This window comes from Saccostrea cucullata, unplaced genomic scaffold (assembly GCF_032062105.1).
Source record: "Saccostrea cucullata isolate Sc308-1 unplaced genomic scaffold, CSIRO_AGI_Scuc_v1 ctg1689, whole genome shotgun sequence".
In the NCBI taxonomy this organism is placed as follows: domain Eukaryota; kingdom Metazoa; phylum Mollusca; class Bivalvia; order Ostreida; family Ostreidae; genus Saccostrea; species Saccostrea cuccullata.
The window spans coordinates 58,594-83,626 of NW_026938528.1; the positions used below are offsets into that span (position 1 = coordinate 58,594).

Genomic DNA, 25,033 nt, shown 5'->3' on the forward strand with positions numbered 1-25,033 from the left:
TGTACGATGAGTGTATTCACGACGGGGCTAGTTACTCAAGAAACAAATCAGGTGTATGTTACCTATAGAGGTATGTAGTACACATTCCAAAATCCAGCATTGTATTTGAATTGTTTATTAAGGTCTTCCGTCTTCAGCGGAAGACCTTATTGTTTTTCTTAGGTTTTTTTCCACTATTTAAGGTCTTCCGTCTTCAGCGGAAGACCTTCTTGTTATTCTTAGGTTTCTTTTTCACTTTTATTAAGGTCTTCCGTTTCAACGGAAGACCTTCTTATTATTCTGTTGTTTCTTTTCAACTTTTCTTATTATTATTCTTACCGATTTTGTGCAGGCGATTTCTCGTAAATGCGCTGATGGATTTTCATGAAACTTTCAGCATTGATGACAAGTTATATGAACTTAAGGCGTTTTTTTTAATTTGATGACGTCACCTCCGGTTCGGATTTTTCTGCGATTTAGTGAGTTTTAGATGGTCATTTTGTCCGGCAGTTTTCTCAATAACGGCTCAAGATAGAAACATGAAACTTTCAGGTATGATAGACCAAAGTCTATAGATATGTATAAGGTATTTCATTTTATCGGAAGTGCCGCACGTCGGCGCTTGCTTTGACCCGAAAATAGGCCTATCGCGAATTTCAAAAATTTTTAACAACTTTTCTACATTATCTTTTTACCTGGAAATATTTTGTAAAAACATGTAGAACAAAAGAAGTGTAGAATTTCAAGACCTTTCAAATGATATGTCGAAAAAAGGACTGGCCCCTCAAATAAAGGACCTAGAGGGACCGAAATTGTTTTCTTTATATCTCAAAAAGTATTGAGAATTTGTGATAGGTTAAAGAAGCAAAGTTGTTCAAAATGTCAAGCTTAATCTATTGGAGTCGTCAAAATACGTCGGACGTCGTCACTTCCGGCCAAACCGGAAATAGTCGGAAAACGCGTATTTTTGCCGTTCTTGACAAGATTTTGAATAACATATGTCTCTGGGAGCATAAATATTAATTTTCCGTCCGTCGTCGTCACTTCCGGTAAAACCGGAAGTAGCAAAAATGGCTTAGTTTTGCATTAATTAACATAGTTTTAGAGAATTCAAAGCATTTTTGGGCGTTATTTCTCATTTTTGTTAAAAATGAAAGCTACTTCCGGTCAAACAAGACGGAAGACCTACTCGTTGCTTTGCAACGAGCTTTGCTCTAGTTATTATTATTATTCTTTTTTTTCTTACCGATTTTGTGCACGCGATTTCTCAAAAACGGCTCGATGGATTTCCATGAAACTTTCAGAACTTATGTAACATTACTTGAACCTTATGCATTTTTTTCGATTTGATGACGTCACTTCCGGTTTGGAATTATTGTCGATTTTATGATTTTTGAAGGGTCTGGTTGTCTCCAGACTTTCTCAATAATGGCTCAAGATAGAAACATGAAACTTTCAGGTATGATAGACCTAAGTCTATAGATTTGTATAATGTATTTCATTTTTATCGGAAGTGCCGCACGTCGGCGCTCGCTATGGCCCGAAAATAGTCGTATCGCGAATTTCAATTTTTTTAACATCTTTTCTACGATATCTTTTTACCTGGAAATATTTTGTTAAAACATATAGAACAAAAGAAGTGTAGAATTTCAAGATCTTTCAAATGATATCTAGTAAAAAGGGCTGGCCCCTAAATTTAACGGCCTAGAGGGGCCAAAAGTTTTTTACTTTACATCTCAAAACGTATTGAGAATTTGTAATATGTCAAAGAAGCAAAGTTGTTCAAAATGTCAAGCTTAATCTTTTGGAGTCGTCAAGAAACGTTCGCCGTCGTCACTTCCGGCCAAACCGGAAGTAGTCGAAAACGCGTATTTTTGCCGTTCTTTACAAGTTTTTGGGTAACGGATGTCTCTGGGAGCATAAAAATTAATTTTTCGTCAAACCGGAAGTAGCAAAAAATGGCTCATTTTTTAATTAATTAACATAGTTTTAGAGGAATCAAACCATTTTGGGGCGTTATTTCTCTTTTTTGTTAAAAATGAAAGCTACTTCCGGTCAAACAGAACGGAAGACCTACTCGTTGCTTTGCAACGAGCTTTGCTCTAGTTTTATTATTGTTTTTTTTTTCTTACCGATTTTGTGCGCGCGATTTCTCGAAAACGGCTCAATCGATTTTCATGAAACTTACAGGACTGATAGAACATCAAAAAATCTAGATATGTTTTTTTTATTTTGATGACGTCACTTCCGGTTCGGAGTTTTCTGCGATTTAGTGATTTTTAGAGGGTCACTTTGTCCGGCAGTTTTCTCAAAAAGCACTCAACACAGAAGCATGAAATTTTCAGAGATGCTTAGAGCAACCTTTGGAGAAGTGCACTAAGTATATCACAACTACCGGAAGTACGAAGCGCCGATGCTCGCTATGGCCCGAAAATAGTCCTTTCATGAATTTCAAAATTTTTACCACCTTTTCTAAGATAACTTTTTACCTAGAAATATTTTGTTAAAACATGTAGAACAAAAAAGGTGTAGAATTCCAAGGTCTTTCAAATGACATCTCGAGAAAAGGGCTTGCCCCTTACATTAAGGGCCTGGAGGGGCCGAAAGTTTTTCCTTTATAGCTCAAAAAGTGTTGACAATTTGTGATACGTCAAAGAAGCAAAGTTGGTCAAAATTTCAAGCTTAATCTATTGAAGTCGTCAAAATACGTCCGACGTCGCCACTTCCGGCCAAACCGGAAGTAGACGAAAAAAGCGTATTTCTGCCGTTCTTGACAGGTTTTTTGGTAACATATGTCTCTGGGAGCATTAAAACTAAGTTTCCGTCCGTCGTCGTCACTTTCGGCCAAACAGGAAGTAGCAAAAAATGGCTTATTTTTGCATTAATTAACATGGATTTAGAGGATTCAAACCATTTTTGGCGTTATTTCTCATTTCTGCAAAAAATGAAAGCTACTTCCGGTCAAACATGACGGAAGACCTACTCGTTGCTTTGCAACGAGCTTTGCTCTAGTTTAATCTATGTTCATTGTAAAATCTCGTTAATTTTCATAGCTTTTTTGTATTTTAGTTTATCCAACAACGATTGATATGCCAACAGTGAGGATAGTTGGTGAATTTTCTAATACACCATCAAGACGATTTTCGGTTGGAACAGCTTTACAGCTGACATGTACAGGACAGATTGGTAGTGACCCATCTGCTGTAGGTACATTATCTCAAATAACAATATAATATCAGAAAACTTTCTCTTTATACCAACATCTTAATTGAACTTTTATTATCTACTCTTCAGACAATTCGATGGTGTTCTAAGAAGTCCCACGATCTTGGCTTAACTGGGTTACCACAGACCCCGGTCCACTCGGTGGCCTCACTATCTGGCTGTCAGTACACTCGTTCCAGTACCATCACCTATAACCTCACCAGTGATGACACCTACACACAGTTCCTGTGTGAGTCTGGATATTCTGGTCTCTGTGAAACAGGAACAGCCAAACAATATCTGAATATGTCCATAGGTGAGTTCTTCTTTAAAAAGATCTTTCTGCCTTATATCTCATTTACATACATGTACATGAAACGGAGTCAGTAGCGGGTAAGACACCCTCGATTGGCCAGAGAGGCTCGGATTCGGTGTGGCATATTCCTATCGAAACGTCTCAGGTCAGTTTGGTTAACATTATTCCACTCCTGTTCCAATGCTGCAGCAAGTTCTTGGACATTGATAGGGGGCTGTTGACGATAGCTAGTACACGTACATTGTAGCCGCTGTCCAAACATGTCCCAGACATGCTCGATGGAGGAAGGATCCGGACTGAGTGCGGGCCATAGTAGTAGTATTGTGGTGATATTCTTTCCTGTGACCTTGACCTCACCTTTCCTAAATTTGCTTTTTGCTTAGTTTTAGAGAAAATATATAAGATATATTTATCTAAGCTTATGCATTTATACATTATTTGGTGAGAATTTATCATCTAATAACCAACTTTTTAGATTTCATTTTCAATTTTAAAGAAACAAATTGAAGATATTCTCGTAAAATTTCATTCACTTATATAAATTTTCACAATGCATTACTGATAAACATGGGCGTCGGAAGCAAATTGAAAGTGTGTGTGTGGGGGGGGGGCTAATCGAAAGGGGGGAGGGGCTAACCCAACAAAAAAAAACGTAAATCCCAATTTTCAATGCCTATATAATGTCTATTTTTGCAAAAAAGTAAGGGTTGAGGTATATTTCTAATTTAATACATAACCACTCAGTAAAACATCAATTGGAATCAGTAGAAACAATTTCTTAAATCATAGGCACCTGACGTTACTTAATTTTCTTCTGATAAAAAATATACCCCCAACTGTGATTTATTCAGCATGGGTATGTTTTCTTAAAAGAAAAACAAGAAACCTTAGGTGCCTGTAAATTATTTGGTATGGATTATATTTTTTTTATAAAAAGAAAAATAAATAACGTAGGGTGCCAGTCTTTTTAAGGTATAACAATAACATTGCTATTGTTCATTCCAGAGGGAAGTTTTATTTCAACTCACAGATTACCACCGTGTGTGTCCACTAACGGTAGGAGATATATTTGGTCATAACATGCTTGCTTGTCATTATGCCTATCTAGCTATTCTCTCTTTAAATATTAACGAATTTAATAAAATAGCTGTCCAAGTTAAACAATATACCGGTAATTTGGGCAGTTTACACTCCAAGTAATCAAACAGAATAAAGATCAGTAGTATATCAAACAGTACAAATCAGGAGCAGGGCAAATACGGACCTCTGAAATATCAGAGATGGAATCAGGTGTCATGTAGGAGTGAGATTCTCCTGCCCGTCATACCTGTGGTGTGTCCCTTCATTGTAATGGTCAGAAAGTAATGAAAAAAATCCGTCGATAAATCAGCCTAACAATTAGTATGAAATTAGAATGAAAAACATTAGTCAGTAATGATATATTGCATTTTCTAACTATTGAGATCTTTGTTTCAACCATAGTACAGAACTTACAAAAATAAACCCGTATTCGAGTGATAAAATATACCAGTAATTATTTTTTATCCAGTCAAATGTCGCGTAACAACCAAAATTAAATTTATAAACATTGAAAATTTCTCTGTGTGAGATAAAAGTACAAATGATAGAAACCCTTGATTTTTTTTATTTCTTCATAAAGCAACTGGTTCATTGAAAAGCGATTTAACTTTTTAAAATGCATGTGTGAAACACTGATGCCCTTGTATGACAGCGTTTAGCGAGGGTTTAAGTTTCTAAAATGCAGGTCAAACTCCAAGATCAAGGTCAAAAGGTCAAATTTGTTGGTTTCCAAAGACAGATATTGTCACAATGATACACATTTGAAGTATGAAAGCCCTATCACAAACTACTGAAAAGTTATGAACAAGGTTAATGTTTGATAATTATTTTTGAAAAAGTGGATCACAATCCAGGGTCAAGGCCAAGAGTCAAATTTCGTGATACCCCGATAAAGGTATTGTCACAAGAAATATACCTGTAAAATATGAAAGCCATAGCCTTACCCACTCAAAAGATATGGGCAAGGTTAAAGTTTTTCCGACAAAAAGATCAACAATCAGTCAGACAGATAGTCAGAGCAAGAGCTACATACCCCTAATATTTGATTTTTAAGAGGCATAAAAAAAGAAGTGGGTTGTTCTAGGACCGAGCGCGTAAAACGAAATCATGTAAATATAAGAAATAACTGGGCGATTATGCAAATTATGCATGTATTAAAATTTCGTGGAGAAATACAGAATCCATGAAATACGTTTTATGCAATATAACGGTTTTATTTCAAATTTTAATGCACAATGGGTTTATGCCTCTCGGTTGATTCGTATTTAAGAGTATGCTCTTCCTGCGAACTTTAAAAAAAGAACGCAAGCTATTAATTGACAAAAAGTCAGGGCAAGAATATCAACAGCTCTAGTCTACTCTCAAAAAAAAATGGAGAGGGCTATATTATTCCCTGTTATTGCAGCTACCATAGACTGTAGAAATAGATCCCACCTCCGATGTTTTAGAGGTGAGCGTTCACTTGAATAGACTTGAGAGCTTTAATAGTCTTAGTTATCTCCACATTTCATTTACTATATGTTTCGATACAAATAATTACCCTACAGTTGTTTAAATTTCTTGAAAAAGCTTTTCTTCACACAAGAAATGAGTTTGTCAGTTCACCTTGAATTTCTTTTTTCATGTCGTTCATCCTTACTTTTACATTTAAGTTGTATTTAAAATACTATATGCCAGTATGCCAGACTCATTCAGATTTTCAAAAATATATTTTACAGAAAACCTTTCTACCATTTTTGGAACCTTATTTGGAGTTTTTTTCTGCATATATGCAGGATTAATGATATATATTTTTCACAACAAGTTTTCAAACAAATCAAGTAAGTGTTGTTTTTGTATATTAGTAAATGGTGCGATTCTTTAAATCATTATTTTCTTTTTAATTGAATTAGTTTCACATTATTATTACATTCCATATATATATATATATATATATATATATATATATATATATATATATATATATATATATATATATATATATATATATTAAAATTCAAGATGTCCTTGGTATAGGTATGTACATATAGAAAAATAATCCAGAGTTTGGAAAAGATGATCACATTTTATTCCAAAGCGCTTTCGCCATTCGGCTCTTCAGTGGATTTTGAATAACAATAGCAACATGACATGATAACGTCGTTATTATGACGTCATAATTAAAGGACAACGTTAAAATTTGGCGCAAAAAATGTCCGTAGAAAGCGCCAAATTAAATAGACTTGACACTGTAAATGATACATATTTACACAATAATAATCAATAATTAATCAATTAAAAAAAAAAAAAAAAAACAATATTAACAGTCATTGATTAAATCAGAACATTTATCTGTTTAGTTTAGGCTTAAATTTATCAATGAAATATTGTTCTTTGGCCCGCCGTAACTGTTCATTTTCCTCAGTAACTTTATAAAACGGAAAGATACTAAAACGTCCTTTACCGCATTGTTCAAAATGTTCGCTGCACGGAGTATTTCTTACGGAAGGGTCCCTTATCTGCTGTTTGTGTACTCTAACACGGTCGGATATTTTATTCCCCGTTTGACCAATGTAATTTTCTCCGCAACCACGGCAAGTCATGCAATAAATGACGTTCTTGGTTTTGCAGTTCATATTATGTTGAACTTTAAAATCTATTCCTGTTTTAAATGTGAATGATTCTCCGATTTGTATAAAATCGCAAGTTCCACAGCGTGGATCATCACATTTGGAAACTGTAAATATTTCCTTTGTAGAGGTGAATTTGGCTTTGGTGAGGATTTTTTTCAAATTTGGCGGTTGTCTTCTACTGTAAATCAAATTCTTCTCCGCAATAAGGTCGTTCAGATTTTTTGATTGTTGAAGTATGGGCAGGCACTGTTTCGTTGTGTTGAAGATGTTGTGATTTTTTGGATTATAAGTGACAACGAATGGAATTTCTGTGTGCACATTATCGGATTCATTCTTTCTGTTCACTTTCCGAAGTTCTGTAATTGGGATTGCTTCGGCTTTTCTTATCGCTTCGGCTATAAGATTTTTTGGATATTTTTGGCGTTGTAGATAAACACTTAATTCTTCTAGTCTTTTCGTCCGACGTTTTTCGTCCGTAACTATTGTACATATTCTTCTTGCCAAATTAAATGGTATATTCCGCTTCGTATGTGAAGGGTGGCAGGAATTAAAAAGAAGATACTGGTGACTGTCAGTTTCCTTGTAGAATAAATCTGTGGAAATGTTGGTGTTTTCCTTTATTATAAGTATATCCAAAAAAGAAAGTTCTCTTTGACTGGTTTCGATAGTACATTTGATATTCCCGTGTAATCCATTAAGTAAAGTGTGAAATTCCTTTAATTCTCTTTCAGATTTGTCCCAAAAAATAAAACAATCGTCTAGATAACGTTTCCATTGATGTCTTATATAATTGGAGATATCCGATCCGAAAACTTTTTCGGTTTCAGTGTACATCTTTTCTTCAAGGAATCCTAATACTAGCGTAGCGTAAGTTGGGGCTACCTTTGTGCCCATTGCGGTACCTTTCACTTGTAAAAAGTACCTGTTGTCAAAAAAGAAATCGTTATTTTCCAGAACCAGTTGCAATCCTTCTAATATAAAATCCTTGGTAAATCTAGGGTCTATCTGGTTTTCATGTTTATCTACCCAGAATGATATTGCCTCTAGTCCCAAGGTGTGTGGTATATTTGTATACAGGCTAGTCACATCAAAGCTTACCAAAATGGTTTTTTCCTCAACTTTCTTAGGGATGTGGTGAAGAAAGTCCATATCGTCACGGATGAAACTTGGTACTAGCTGACAAAGAGGTTTCAGAATTATATCTAACAAGTTACTTAGTCTCTGAGTAGGACAAGATGGACCAGCTACAATGGGTCTAAGTTTTAAGTCTTCCGGTTGTGGTAATTTAACATAGTTAGATTTCCTTCCCTGTATACCGTCTTTTATTTCCTTTGATTTATGAATCTTAGGAAGTCCATAGAAGTTACTGTTTTTAACTTCAAATTGCAGAAGGTATTCTTGTTCCTTTTTAGTAAGGATACCTGAGAATTTAGATGTAAATTTGCTTAATTTTCTCATTGTTTTCCTTTCTTCAGAATTTGGGAGTTCTCTATAGAATTCTTGGTCATTCAGTTGATCAAGGGCCATTTTTTGATAATGTGATTTATCCATTATGACAACGGCTCCTCCCTTATCTGCCTGTTTAATGATAATGGAATCATCCTCTGTCAGACTTTTTATTGCGTCTCGTTCTTTCTTGGATATATTATCTTTTATCTGAACGTTGTTGTTATTTGCTTGAGCTGCACTCTTAAGACATTGTATATATTCGTCCAAATGTTTATCTCTGTTCGAGTTTGGCTTAAAATTGCTTCTATTTCTTACAAGAGATATGTCATCACTATCACTGGAGTCTCCAAAGAATTCCCTCAGTCTTAGTTTACGGCAAAATTCTTCAGTGTCTTTCAGGAGATCGGCAGTATTTCTTCTAGGAGTTGGTGTAAACTTTAATCCCTTTTGTAAAAGTTTTATTTCAAATTCATTTAGATCCCGTGATGAAATGTTAATAACTTTCGGGTCCATCTCACTAAAACTCGTATTTAGTGCTTGTTTTTCCTTTGAATTTGATTTTTGTGACGATCTTTGTGGAACGGTCCTTTCCACAAAAAATGATTCGAACTTTTAAACTGAGGTTTAAAATAGGTGCCTGAGTTTGTAATTTCTCTATGAGAATTACCCGCCTCGTGTATTTTCTTTTTATGTGATGGATTCCTCTGTTCATTGAATGAGAATTGAGCATTTCCACTTGTGAACATAGGGTGTTCCCGAGCGTTCCCGTAATGATTCCGTTTGATCCGCTGTTGATTCTGGTCATTACTTATTTGAGTTCGCACTGCCTCAGCATATGTTCTTTGATTTTCATTTTCATTTTTCTGCTCAGTTGATTTTTTATTGTTGAAGTTCTTTCGATTATTTTGCTTATGTTTTTGCGTGTGTTTTACTGGTTCATTTCCGTGATTTTTCTCATAATCCTCCAGCCATTTTTGCTTAGCCTCTAAGATTTGCTCTGATTTGGCCACTTCACGGGAAATGTCTGTTTTCCACAAATCAAGAAGTTTTCCTTCTATTTCGCTGTCGTTCTGTTGAGTTATTATCTCTACCATTTTTTGGTCACATTCCTCATATTTGTTTTTGTATTTGGGAACTCGGATCCGTAGCAATGTAATTTCGGCCTCCATTTTATGCTTTGCTAGATTGATCCTTATTTTTGTCTCTTCAGTGGGTTCATTATTAATGCTTTTTACCCTGTACTTAAGCGGGAGAATGATAGTTTCCCTTTGTATCCAATTCTCATAAGTATTGGCAAGTTGTTCACTTCGGATTGCATTCCAGTATGCTTGTTTCCTTTGATTTAGAAGCATATTCCATGTGGAAAGCATTTCTTTCTTTATTTGATACACACCATTTTGGGAATTTATTTCATTTCGGCGCTCAGAAATAACATCTGCAATTGTTCTATATACTTGTGCGTCGATATTTCCTGCGATAAATTCACCTCCTTCTGATTTGAAGTTGTAATCTCTAATAATTGTGTCAAGTTTTAAATCAAAGGAATTAATTTTTTCCTCTAGTCGTTGAAAAATGTCCGTAAAATTCCCTACCTTGGTGTCCAAAACGGATAGCTTGTTTGAAATTTCCTCTAGGGCGTTGTCCAAATTGTTTGTATATTTTGCTCTTGTCTATGTCATCTTCTTCATATACCAGCATTCATATATTAAAATTCAAGATGTCCTTGGTATAGGTATGTACATATAGAAAAATAATCCAGAGTTTGGAAAAGATGATCACATTTTATTCCAAAGCGCTTTCGCCATTCGGCTCTTCAGTGGATTTTGAATAACAATAGCAACATGACATGATAACGTCGTTATTATGACGTCATAATTAAAGGACAACGTTAAAATTTGGCGCAAAAAATGTCCGTAGAAAGCGCCAAATTTTAACGTTGTCCTTTAATTATGACGTCATAATAACGACGTTATCATGTCATGTTGCTATTGTTATTCAAAATCCACTGAAGAGCCGAATGGCGAAAGCGCTTTGGAATAAAATGTGATCATCTTTTCCAAACTCTGGATTATTTTTCTATATATATATATATATATATATATATATATATATATATATATACAGTGTATTAAAATAAAATAAAATAAAAAGGCAACACTTGTTAAAGCGTAAGCGCTTTCATTGTTTTCTTCAGACGTTTTAAATAATTTCAACTTGTGACGTTATAACGTTACCTGGTTGTAACGTCAAAAACAATACAATGACGTCACAATACTGAAAGAGGAAACTTTTACATGAGTTAAAAGAAAATAAGCATATTGTTTGCATACAAATGTCAATGTTTTACAAAAATATAAAAATGTCTAAAGTGAACTATTTAGTGATAGTTTTAACAGTTTTATAAAGTATTTCTCCTTTTCTCGTCTTTGCACCACATTGTCTGTATAAAGTTGGTAAAAAGGAAAAACTGAAAATTGTCCCCGACCACACATATCAAGATGTCCGCTTACATTTATTTTACGGTATTCAGGTTGGTTAATGTGCTGTTTGTGTATGCGGATACGTGTACGTAGTGTGGTTCCAGTTTCCCCAATATAGAATAAATAAATGTAAGCGTTTTTGACGTTACAACCAGGGTAACGTTATTACGTCACAAGTTTAAATTATTTAAAACGTCTGAAGAAAACAATTAAAGCGCTTACGTTTTAACAAGTGTTGCCTTTTTATTTTATTTTATTTTAATATTGATTACCGGACACTGAGATATTTATTTTATTTCTTTTGGATATATATACATATATATATATATATATATATATATATATATATATATATATATATATATATATATATATATATCCAAAATTTAAATAATGTCTCAGTAATCGGATAACAATATTAGAAAAAGTAAAAAGAAAACACAAAAATCCTCAGTTAAGCTTTAGCGCTTTCATTTTTCAATCTTCAGAAGCTTACAATAGTATCATAGTAACAGTGATTATGACGTCATGTTAAGCGGAACGTTAAATGTCTATTATGACGTCATAGATACAATATGACAAAAGTACGGGAAAATCACAATTAATTTATAAAATACTATTAAGTTTTGGCTGAAAAATACTAATAAAATGTTTTTCTTTTTCCCGTCTCTGGATATCAGTGGCACAACTGAGTTTATAGAAAGGGAAAATTTTGAACTGTTTTTTACCACACGCCTCTAGGTGCGAACTTAATTGAATTTGTCTGTATTCGGGTGTACTAATGTGTTGCTTATGTACACGTACACGGGCACGGAGAGTGTTGCCGGTTTCACCAATATAATATTCCTTGCATCCAGGACATGTGATGACATAAATGACATTTTTTGTATCGCATGACATGTTTTCTTTAACTCTAAATTCACGCCCATTGAAATTATAGCTGGTCCCTTCTGTAATGTATTCACATGTACCGCATCGAGGGTTCTTACACTTAGAGACTGTATAAGTATGGTCGTTGAATTTGGAAGAACAAAGTATTCTCTTTAGGTTTTTGGGTTGGCGTTTACTGTTGATAAAACGACAATTCTTGTATACGTTTTTCGTTTGTTCGTCCTCTCTAAGTACGTTGTTCAATTCATAAATAATTGAACTCACGTTTTGATTTCTCGGGTTATGCGTGTGCACAAATGGAATTATTTCAACGTCATTCGCACGTCGTATGTTTAAAAGTAACTGACCTCTATCGCACTCCTTGGCTTTCTTTATACCATTATCTACAAGTTGTTCTGGATATTTTTGGTTTAATAAATACAATTTTAATTCCTCCAGACGAATATCCCTGATATTGGTATTACTCACAATGGTGCATATCCTTCTTGCGAGGTTATATGGTATAGCTGTTTTAGTGTGATGGGGATGGCTCGATCCAAAATGCAGATATTGGTGTGTGTCGGTTGGTTTATAGTAAATATCCGTATTTAAGCTGGTATTATCCTTTGTTACAAGAACATCGAGGAATGGCATTTGCAAATCATCTGTTTCCATCGTGAATTTGATATCCGAATTCATTTGGTTAAGTAGATCATAAAACTCCGTTAGTTTATCGACATCCTCCTCCCATAAGATAAAACAATCGTCTAGAAATCTTTTCCATTTCGACCGTATTTTGTTTGCAGATTCTATCCCCCACAACGTACACAGTTGATCATGTAATTTATGTTCTAGATAACCAAGGGTTAATGTTGCATAGGTAGGTGCGACTTTTGTCCCCATTGCTGTTCCCTTTATTTGGAGGTAATGATGGTCTGAAAACTCAAACGTATTGTTATCTAGAACTAATTTTAAAGCCTCTAGGATGAAGTCCCGTTGAAACCTGTTGTTTAGAACATCGGGATAATTTTCAGTCCAGAATTTGACAGCTAGCAATTCCAATTCTGTAGGAATATTTGTATACAAACTTACAACATCCAGTGTGACAAGTTTGGTGTTAGAGGTGACATGAGTAGGTAAATGATTTATAAAATCCAGATCGTCTCTCACAAAGCTGGGTACTTTTTGACAATATGGTTTTAAAAGTATATCCAATAAATGACTCAGTCTTTGCGTTGAAGAGTTCGGTCCTCCTACAATTGGTCTGAAGCTTAAATCAGCGGGATCAGCACATGTTATACATATACTATTTTGCTCTTTTATGGCATCCTTAATAATTTTAGACTTGTGCACTTTAGGTAAACCATAGAATTGACTCTCTCGGAATTCAAAGTTTGTCAGGTAGTCCTTTTCCTTATCTGTTAAACCCTCCGATAGTGGTCCATATACTAAGTTTTTTATTTTTGTAATTGTTTTCTTCTCATGACAGTTGCGCAATTTTTCATAAAAATTATTGTCTTGCAACATTTGTAAAATTTTACTTTTGTAAAAATCCTTATTCATTAAGACGACTCCGCCTCCTTTATCGGCCTCTTTGATAATGATGGTAGGGTCATCGCTGAGGTTTTTAAGAGCCTTTTCTTCTTCCTTAGAAAGGTTTGGTTTAATAGTCCTGGGTTTGTTTGGGAAATGAATATTTTCTAATGTGTCGCAAACAGCATCCAAAGTTTTGTTTCTTCCTCGTTTTGTGTTAAACTTGGATTTGTTTCTTACAAGGTCTGTTTCTTCTGCGTCTGTAGACTCGGAATCAGATTCACTGGAATCACTTTCATGAAAATATTCACGTAGCCTGAGTCGCCGAGTATAAGCTTTTATATCCGTTTTAAGCTCTTGATTATTTACTTGAGGCGTAGGGGTGTATTTTAGACCCTTAGACAGTAACTTGATTTCGGAATCCGTTAGTTGTCTATGGGAAAGATTAAATATTTTTGGTTCCATCTTAATTACATTCTTGGACGTGTCCCCGGCATTGCTGTTGCTTATAATTGTGGCATTTGATTTTTGTATCTTTGACCTTGGTTCATTTTGCCTCCTCCTAAAAAATACTTGTGTACCCCTCTTCCGATGTATGTTGTTTTTTCGTTTCTGTAATAGTTTGGTGGTTGTTTATTTGTACCATTTCCTCGGTGATTTTTATGTTTACCGTTATTGTCCCGATTCTGTATGTCTCTGTGTTGCTTAGGAAATGGTCGGTTTTGTGAAATGGCTGAACGAGAACTGTAACTCATGTGTTTAGAGTTCTCGTGTTGATTCATCCTTTTATATTTTCGTTTCCCTGAAAATGTGTTCATTGCTTTTGATGCATTTTCCATAGGAAGATCCACAGTTTCTGTAGAATTATTTGTTGAGTTGTTTCTAACGGCGGACGCGTAACTTTTCCTAGAAACTTGTCTATTGGACAATTGCTGTAGTCTTGTGTTTTTGGGTTTAGTAAGTTCCTTACCGTAATTCTTTTCATAATCCAAAAGCCAGGTTTCTGTATATCTCCATCTGTTGTATGAGATTTGTTCCTCCTTTAGGCATTCAGATTTCCACATATCTTGAAGTATTTCTAATATTCTGCCGTATGCTTTAGTTTTCAGTATGCGTTCCATTTCTAGGTCAATGGACATAACTTTTTTATGGTTGTTTTCTGCCCTCATTCTGAGTAGCTGTATTTCCCCTATCACACGGTTCTTAGCTGTCTCAATTCTAACATTTGTTTGTTCTACTGGTTCTCCCCGAAGTGGCTTGATTCTGAATTTCCTAGGGATTACGGGATTTTCCAGGTTTACCCATTTTTCGTAATATTCTGCGCGGTTGGCATTACTTATTTGTTTTAAAATAGGTTTGTTTCCTGGAGTTGAGAGTTTGCATCCAACTTACTTTGATCCTTTGTTTAATTCTGGTTGCTTCTTTTTGCAAAGCAAGTTCATTAACTTCCCTCTGTATCAATTGAGTTGGAGATTGATATGAGCTTACCTCAAAATTGGTCTGTGTTAATAGTGTTTTATAAATTACGTGTGATTTTCCCGTACTTTTGTCATATTGTATCTATGACGTCATAATAGACATTTAACGTTCCGCTTAACATGACGTCATAATCACCGTTACTATGATACTATTGTAAGCTTCTGAAGATTGAAAAATGAAAGCGCTAAAGCTTAACTGAGGATTTTTGTGTTTTCTTTTTACTTTTTTTAATATATATATATATATATATATATATATATATATATATATATATATATATATTAAAAAAAGCTAAAAAGAAAACACAAAAATCCTCAGTTAAGCTTTAGCGCTTTCATTTTCAATCTTCAGAAGCTTATAATAGTATCATAGTAACAGTGATTATGACGTCATGTTAAGCGGAACGTTAAATGTCTATTATGACGTCATAGATACAATATGACAAAAGTACGGGGAAATCACAAGTAATTTATAAAACTCTATTAAGTTTTGGCTGAAAAATACTAATAAAATGTTTTTCTTTTTCCCGTCTCTGGATATCAGTGGCACAACTGAGTTTATAGAAAGGGAAAATTTTGAATTGTTTTTTACCACACGCCTCCAGGTGCGAACTTAATTGAATTTGTCTGTATTCGGGTGTACTAATGTGTTGCTTATGTACACGTACACGGGCACGGAGAGTGTTGCCGGTTTCACCAATATAATATTCCTTGCATCCAGGACATGTGATGACATAAATGACATTTTTTGTATCGCATGACATGTTTTCTTTAACTCTAAATTCACGCCCATTGAAATTATAGCTGGTCCCTTCTGTAATGTATTCACATGTACCGCATCGAGGGTTCTTACACTTAGAGACTGTATAAGTATGGTCGTTGAATTTGGAAGAACAAAGTATTCTCTTTAGGTTTTTGGGTTGGCGTTTACTGTTGATAAAACGACAATTCTTGTATACGTTTTTCGTTTGTTCGTCCTCTCTAAGTACGTTGTTCAATTCATGAATAATTGAACTCACGTTTTGATTTCTCGGGTTATGCGTGTGCACAAATGGAATTATTTCAACGTCATTCGCACGTCGTATGTTTAAAAGTAACTGACTTCTATCGCACTCCTTGGCTTTCTTTATACCATTATCTACAAGTTGTTCTGGATATTTTTGGTTTAATAAATACAATTTTAATTCCTCCAGTCGAATATCCCTGATATTGGTATTACTCACAATGGTGCATATCCTTCTTGCGAGGTTATATGGTATAGCTGTTTTAGTGTGATGGGGATGGCTTGATCCAAAATGCAGATATTGGTGTGTGTCGGTTGGTTTATAGTAAATATCCGTATTTAAGCTGGTATTATCCTTTGTAACAAGAACATCGAGGAATGGCATTTGCAAATCATCTGTTTCCATCGTGAATTTGATATCCGAATTCATTTGGTTAAGTAGATCATAAAACTCCGTTAGTTCTGGACTGAAAATTATCCCGATGTTCTAAACAACAGGTTTCAACGGGACTTCATCCTAGAGGCTCTAAAATTAGTTCTGGATAACAATACGTTTGAGTTCGCAGACCATCATTACCTCCAAATTAAGGGAACAGCAATGGGGACAAAAGTCGCACCTACCTATGCAACATTAACCCTTGGTTATCTAGAACATAAATTACATGATCAACTGTGTACGTTGTGGGGGATAGAATCTGCAAACAAAATACGGTCTAAATGGAAAAGATTTTTAGACGATTGTTTTATCTTATGGGAGGAGGATGTCGATAAACTAACGGAGTTTTATGATCTACTTAACCAAATGAATTCGGATATCAAATTCACGATGGAAACAGATGATTTGCAAATGCCATTCCTCGATGTTCTTGTAACAAAGGATAATACCAGCTTAAATACGGATATTTACTATAAACCAACCGACACACACCAATATCTGCATTTTGGATCAAGCCATCCCCATCACACTAAAACAGCTATACCATATAACCTCGCAAGAAGGATATGCACCATTGTGAGTAATACCAATATCAGGGATATTCGACTGGAGGAATTAAAATTGTATTTATTAAACCAAAAATATCCAGAACAACTTGTAGATAATGGTATAAAGAAAGCCAAGGAGTGCGATAGAAGTCAGTTACTTTTAAACATACGACGTGCGAATGACGTTGAAATAATTCCATTTGTGCACACGCATAACCCGAGAAATCAAAACGTGAGTTCAATTATTCATGAATTGAACAACGTACTTAGAGAGGACGAACAAACGAAAAACGTATACAAGAATTGTCGTTTTATCAACAGTAAACGCCAACCCAAAAACCTAAAGAGAATACTTTGTTCTTCCAAATTCAACGACCATACTTATACAGTCTCTAAGTGTAAGAACCCTCGATGCGGTACATGTGAATACATTACAGAAGGGACCAGCTATAATTTCAATGGGCGTGAATTTAGAGTTAAAGAAAACATGTCATGCGATACAAAAAATGTCATTTATGTCATCACATGTCCTGGATGCAAGGAATATTATATTGGTGAAACCGGCAACACTCTCCGTGCCCGTGTACGTGTACATAAGCAACACATTAGTACACCCGAATACAGACAAATTCAATTAAGTTCGCACCTGGAGGCGTGTGGTAAAAAACAATTCAAAATTTTCCCTTTCTATAAACTCAGTTGTGCCACTGATATCCAGAGACGGGAAAAAGAAAAACATTTTATTAGTATTTTTCAGCCAAAACTTAATAGAGTTTTATAAATTACTTGTGATTTCCCCGTACTTTTGTCATATTGTATCTATGACGTCATAATAGACATTTAACGTTCCGCTTAACATGACGTCATAATCACTGTTACTATGATACTATTATAAGCTTCTGAAGATTGAAAATGAAAGCGCTAAAGCTTAACTGAGGATTTTTGTGTTTTCTTTTTAGCTTTTTTTAATATTGTTATCCGATTACTGAGACATTATTTAAATTTTGGATATATATATATATATATATATATCAGATCGTGCATATCACCAAAATATTTTTTCTTTTTCATGAGGAAATAATGTCAAGAAAAATGGGTAAGTGCAAATGAAAATAAGTTATGCTTTCATCTTTGGATTTTAATTTCTTCGACCGCGTTGTACAATAAGAGCCTTTGCTTTAAAACCTCAGAATTAGTTGATGTTTCTGTCGGATATGACCGTATATAAACCGAGATCCCGTGTTGCAATAGATGCTGACACAAAAAAATCCATTATTGCTCAAAGGCCCTTAGTGCCAAGTAAAGGTCTGATTTTGCAGGACTCTACTGCCAAGTGACGGCGTCTCAATATGAGTGAAAAATTCTCGATAAGGACCATAAACAAAACAAACAAAAGCCTATGATGTAAAATATAAAGATAATGAACCCTGACCAGCCTTATAAATTTCAATAACAAAACGAATTTAAACCGGGCAAGTACACGGTCCCCTGAAAATAGCATAGCTGACGCGGTCAGGTGCCCAGGCATCGTCTCAAGCCACGGTCCGGAGTCTGCACCGTGGCTGTTTGATCACAAAAACTGTCGTAAACTTGATTATTTACGACTCTCTATTGTGACATCATATTCAGTCAGTGCCAAGATCTGTTTCCATCGCAATTGAAATCAACAACTGACGTCAACAGTATACAAGAAATATTTCCTATACTGCGATTGGACATTGAAAGTCACTATCAAGTTCATTATCCGACCATGCTTTACTCGCATTGGTCAATTTTTAATGATCTGCGAAGAAATCTCTCTACAAAGAAATCTCTCCACGTTCAACCACGGCCAGAATGGGAGAGGATCGTACATTTTGACCGTGGTTTGCGACGATGGTGCCTAGGAGTAATATAACCACCGGTCACACCCGCAGAGTCACCGACGGATTAATCTTATATATACATAAGAATTATACTCTGTATTCAACGTATTAAACATAATGCCCAAACGAATGGTATCAATACTGGTATGTTTGTCAAAGTAACGAATCAAGAGTATTTTTCAATAATATACTTACAGAAGAGATCATTATAACAATCGTGGAATTTGCCAAAAATTTTACTGACTTTGATCGGTCTTATTGAAATCCTATTGTAATATCAATTTATTATTTTTTTTTGTTGTTGTTGTAAATTTATCATGCTTTTGCGAATCGAATAATATAGGAAGATATAAACAGGTGTTGTTGGAAAATTACTATCTAATTGAGGAAAGTTGACGATGGAAAAGCAGAGTCAATTCCTTTGCTATTCAGTTTAGTTAATTTTAAACATCAAAAGTCAGCTAACCATTTAATTTGAAAAAGATTTTGCCGACTCTGTTTCGTCTTTAAAAATCGAGATCACTGGTATATATATCTAGTTGATTATTTAGTGTATTATGTAAATGTGCTCTTAAATTGAAATGCCTACCAAATTAAAAAAAAAACATAACAAACTTGATTTTTTTTCAGCAAAAATGAAGATTACGTCACGCATTATGTTCCTAATTTGGATGATCACAAATATCACGGTATTGATGGAGACGCTACAGGTAAGCTTCAAGCCATAACATGCATTTTTCTCTAGTTTGTAAAATATTCAATGTTTAATGAATGAATATTCATAATTTTAAACTAGTGAAATATGTATTTCTAGGTAACGATGAAACTGAAATAAACCAAATTCACGTTATTATAACATAAATATAAGAAGATGGTCATTTTGCACCTTAAATGTTTCCGAAAATAAAGTTATTTGCCGTTGATGAGAAAAGAACATTTTTATATTGTCTAAATAGCTGTGGTAAAGGATTCATTTTGTTCTTTGTTTAATTAAGAAAGTTTGTAATGCACTTTTTACTTAAAGGTTTGTTTGAAGTTCAAATTACTTTTACAACATCTTAATAATACATATGTACATGCACTGCCCATACACTTAAAGGTGAAATTCAAGGTGCAACAAAATGGTCAATAATCAAATTTCTAATTGTAAATTATTTGGTGAAGTATTTTTGTATAAAAACATTTTGTAATGCTACCTTTATTACAAATATCGGGGTTAGACCCCTTCATTTAGGATATTTTTAAACCAAAGATGTAAATAACATTGACAATTAACAAATAAAATTTGCCTGTAAGCAGGAATGTAAAACTTAACCGTTTCCCTTTGCTTTCTATCCTTTCAAGACTGGTTTCAGTTTATTACAGTTATAGAAAATATTAAATTTCATTAAAAACAAAAACACACACAAGTATGTATTTTTGTCAAAATCTCTTTGGCAGTCTGTGCATGTTTTATGTAAAATAGCTTCATTTATCTTCAAATTGCACAGCTTCTCATTCTTATTAATTAATACATAGATTGTTAATGTTCCATAAGCTGTAGAAAGAAAACAACTGTAAATAAAAAATATATATATTTTTTTTATTCTTAAAAAAAAAAGATATAAATGGTATATTATAAAGTGAAAAAGGTGTCAAACCACGAAATTCTGAAAATATGGACATGGATGTCTAATTTTGACATCTACTTTCCCCACGTATTTTCATTAATGAAAATGACACCTGAACGTTTTTACACGATACTAGTAGCAGATAGATTAAAATATTTTGAAAGTTATTAATTTTGAGTTTGGATTAACCAAATATTTGAAATGACAAGCAAATTCAAAGGGTTCAATTGTGGTCCCCCGCTTTCAGTGTCTTTGTGGATGAGATGTTATTTTTCTTATGGCATATTGTGTCCAATATGAACACCCTATCATATGTCATTTCTTTATAAATTATCATTGAAGTTGATCTTTTTTTAAATAAGGTCGTGAAGGCCAAGGTCAAGGGTAAGAAATCATAGTACATGTCAAAATGAAAGCCGTCTCAATATAAGGAACAAGATGTGTTTGTGAAACTCTGATGACCACGTATGGCAACATAACGAAGATTAAACTTTTCTTTAATGCAAATTAAATATATTATTACACAAAGTAGGGTTTTTCTCACAATACGATTGTGAAATACAAAATCCCTATAGGACCACCTGTTCAAAAGTTATAGTCGAGGATAAATTTTTGATAGGTAGGTCAAATTCCAAGGTGAAAGGGTTTGAGTTGTTGGCTTCTTAAGAAAGTCTTGTCACAAGTAATACATGTGTGAAGGATGAAAATCCTAACTCTAACCCTAACCGTTCAAAAGTTATGGCCAAGATTAACGATTTTTAAAAGTAGGTCAACTCCAAAGTTAAGTTCAAAGGGTTAAAGGTCTTGGTATCCAATGAAAGGTCTTCTCACAAGGATTACATAAGAGTATAAAACCCTAGCCCTTCCGTTCAAAAGTTATGGTCAAGGTTAAAGTTTTTTCATAAGTACGTAAAACTCTAAGGTCGAGGTCAAAAGGTCAAAGCTGTTGATATCCAATGAAAGATCTTGCCATAAAGAATACATAATATTATGTGAAATATGAAAGTCCTAGTATCTACCGTTTAAAAGTTGTGACCAATGTTAAAGTTTTTAAAAAAGTAGTTTAAACTCCAAGGTCAAGGGGTCAAAGTTCTTGGTATCTAATGAAAGGTCTTTTCACAAGGAAAACATTTGTGAAGTATGAAAGCCCTAGCCCTTACCCTTCAAAAGTTATGATCAAGGTTAAAGTTTTTTCATAAGTACGGAAATCTTCATGGTCAAGGTCAAAAGGTCAAAATTGTTGGTATCCAATGAAGGGTCTTGCTACAAAGAATACATATAAAACATATGAAAGTCCTAGTACCTACTATTCAAAAGTTATGGCCAAAAGTAAAAGTTTGGAATTTTTGTGCAAAAGAGGCTCAAACTCCAGGGTCAAAAGGTCAAATTTGGTGGTATCCGAAGAAAGGTCTTGTCACAAGGAATACACATGTGAAATATGAAAGTCATAGCTCCACTAAATTAAAAGTTACGGGCAAGGTTTAAGTTTTTGTAAAGGACGGACAAACCGACAGACGAATGAGATTTAATGTCCCCTCGCTTTCCCGATAGCGGGGACAAAAACGATGCTCTAAAACACATGCGGGTTACTTTTATTATAGAAGGGTCTTGTTACAAGGGATACACATGTGAAATATGAAAGTCATAGCTCTACTAAATCAAAAGGTATGGGCAAGGTTAAAGTTTTTGTAAAAGACGGACGGACAGACGAATAAGATTTAATGTCCCATCGCTTTCGAGAAAGCGGGGGACAAAAACGAAGCTCTAAAACATGTGTGGGTTACTTTTATTATAGATTCTGTGTGTCGTTGCATGATATACCTAGTAGAATTGTAAAAGTCTTCAAAAACCGGTTCTCTTTTTTTTCTTCGTTGTAGAAACTGGGCACCAAGAGAACAGGTAAGCCTCAACAACTTTAATTCTTTGAGTAAGTTTTTAGGTCACCTGAGTAAACTCAGGTGACCTATTGCTATCTGTTTTCGTCCGTCGTCGTGCGTCGTCCGTCGTCCATCGTGTGTTAACATTTGAACATTTTCATCTTCTTCTCTGCAACCAATGAACCAATTTCAACCAAATTTGGCACAAAACATCTATGGGTGAAGGGGAACAAAAATTGTGAATTTCATGATCCCTGCCCCCCTGGGGCCTGAGGGGTGGGGCCAAAACCACTAAAATTAATGCAATCTTTAAAAATCTTCTTCTTTACTCCTGGACATCAAGCAGTCAAACTGTTTGCATGATTGTAACCAGCAATGAGTCCTCTACCAAAATTGTGAAATTCATGACCCTGGGGTCAGGGGTTCTAGTGCTAGGGCGGGGCTAAATAAGTAGGTAGTGAAAATGCATTATTTCTTTGAAAATCTTCTTCTCTGCTCCTGGGTATTAAATAAACCAACTAAGTACATAGTTATGATGAGCAAGAGTACCTCTACCAAAATTGTGAATTTTATGGCTCCAGGGTCAGGGGTTCTGGTTTTAGGGTGGGGCTCTATTGATTATATAGTGAAAATACATGAATTCTTTGAAAATCTTCTTCTCTGCTCCTGGGTATTAAATAAACTAAGTACATAGTTATGATAAGCAAGAGGGCCTTTACCAAAATTGTGAATTTTATGGCCCCAGGGTCAGGGGTTCTTGTTTTAGGGTGGGGCTAATGATTACATAGAGAAATGCATGATTTCTTTGAACATCTTATCCTTTGCTCCTGGTTAATATGCTAATGATCTAATTACATATTTAAGGCCAGGATTTATTTTATTTTCCGTTTTACAAACCCTCCGCTGAAGGTTTTGAATTTTCAGAAAAAAATAAAACAATTTTTTTCTTTCCGATGTCAAATTTGAGTCGGGATCGAGATTTCAAATTTACGAACTCGCACTTCCGGTTTTACGATGAAACGGCGGGTAAATAAAGCTAGATCTGTGAAGATAGCTTGCTTTAGTATAAAATTCATCGATAAGAGTGCCATTCAAAACGTTTCACCCGTTCAAAGGACAAATAAAATGCTGATGACTTTGTTGCACAATGACATGCTGGTGAGATAATTATGTATTCATTTCAAAAGTAACTGTCTGTAAATTATTTTCCTCCCCCAGGTTTTAAACTGCCCGTGGTAGCTATTGCATATTGCCAGCGACATTGTTTAGGTCTCTGTTATAGCTTACAGTCTAAGCATCATTCTTCAGAAAAGGGTTGCTTATGCATCAGATGTAATGAATAAAACTATGGGAGAAGTTAAGTCCATTTGAGGAAGAAATAAACAATAACCTGAAGAAATAAAAAAAAATTCAACTATTAAAAGGCAAGAATACACAAATATATACAGGCATATAGTATCATTTGTATCAGCCAGAAATATTATTTTACACTTAATTGAAAAAATGTTCACCCTACTCCCCAATACTCCCTGTCTGTTTTATGATAGGAATTATAATTTTAGGGATCAAGTAAATTTTAGAACAATGTCTACACATTCACCTAACACATATTAAAAAAATGAATATATATTGAAAGACTTTTAAAGAATTGATTTTTTAAAATAAATTTTGATCAACATCACAAAATTTATATAACTGGCCCAAACTGGCAGATGATGAAATTACTAAGCAATTCTACTTTCCTATTTGTAAGCATTATGTGTCCAGTGGTAAGGGGCCTATTAGGATAGCATAAAAAAAGAATGTACAAATGTTAATAATTGATTTATCAAAAAAAAAATTTTTTCCTTCTCCTTTGGGACTTTTTTATTCTCATGTTCATAACTAAACCTATAAAACCTAAAAAAAAAAAAATGCTGGCCTTATGATGAAGAAAGGGGCCTCTTTCAAAATAGATAATTTCAGGGCCGCTGTTTTACCCCAGAGGCCATGAAATTCACAATTCACAATTTTGAAAGAGGCACCATTGCTTATCATAATTATAAAATTTGTGAATTTCATGGCTTTTGGATTAAAACACGAACCAAATACAATTGCTGGAAAGTTGTTACATGATACTCAGGTGACCTATAAGGCCCGTGGGCCTCTTGTTTATGTTGATAAATGGTATTGCATGAACCTACTCTTTCATATATTACTTCATGTTTTTGTAGTGCACATTATGAGGTTTTGGGAAGTAGAGATCCTGAGAATGTCTATGACCGAGTTAAAGACGTCAATGCCGGTGTTGTTACACAATCATACAAGGACAAAAGTAGAGAATAATTCTAAACTCATTATAAATATTGTTGAGTACAAAAGTCAGGTTATGTTGAAAAGATTGTTAATTTCAGTGCAAATAGGATACACTGACATGTAAAACTTTGCATTAGGTCATTATGATATACTAGTACTTCACATACAATGTATACTATTATGTATGTCACACAGAATGCGGATTCAAGTATTTGACGTCAAAGTTCGATATCACAAAAATTAAACTATACTTTAAGCATACTGTATTCTCTTTAGAGAAGTGGAGATGCTTTGGCCTACATCGGGATGAAGGTGAAAGCTTGTCCACTTACTAGTATCTAAAGAGGGTACATATTGGGCTTGAATGAAATTTATATTTTTTGGACCAAGACTTCTTT

At 34.5% G+C, this 25,033-nt stretch overlaps 1 protein-coding gene across 1 annotated transcript in view; it reads left to right on the plus strand.

Annotated features, from left to right (window-relative positions):
- The window catches only part of LOC134250565 (uncharacterized), a 79,976-nt gene extending 55,181 nt beyond the window's left edge, over positions 1-24,795 (plus strand). The window contains exons 6-12 of the mRNA XM_062732932.1: positions 3,274-3,499; positions 4,505-4,555; positions 6,298-6,399; positions 18,063-18,084; positions 19,484-19,563; positions 22,341-22,362; positions 24,554-24,795. Of these exons, the coding sequence (XP_062588916.1) occupies positions 3,274-3,499; positions 4,505-4,555; positions 6,298-6,399; positions 18,063-18,084; positions 19,484-19,563; positions 22,341-22,362; positions 24,554-24,665 (615 nt within the window). The 3' untranslated portion in view covers positions 24,666-24,795. The remainder of the gene's footprint in view (positions 1-3,273; positions 3,500-4,504; positions 4,556-6,297; positions 6,400-18,062; positions 18,085-19,483; positions 19,564-22,340; positions 22,363-24,553) is intronic.
- Positions 24,796-25,033: the final 238 nt, after the last annotated feature.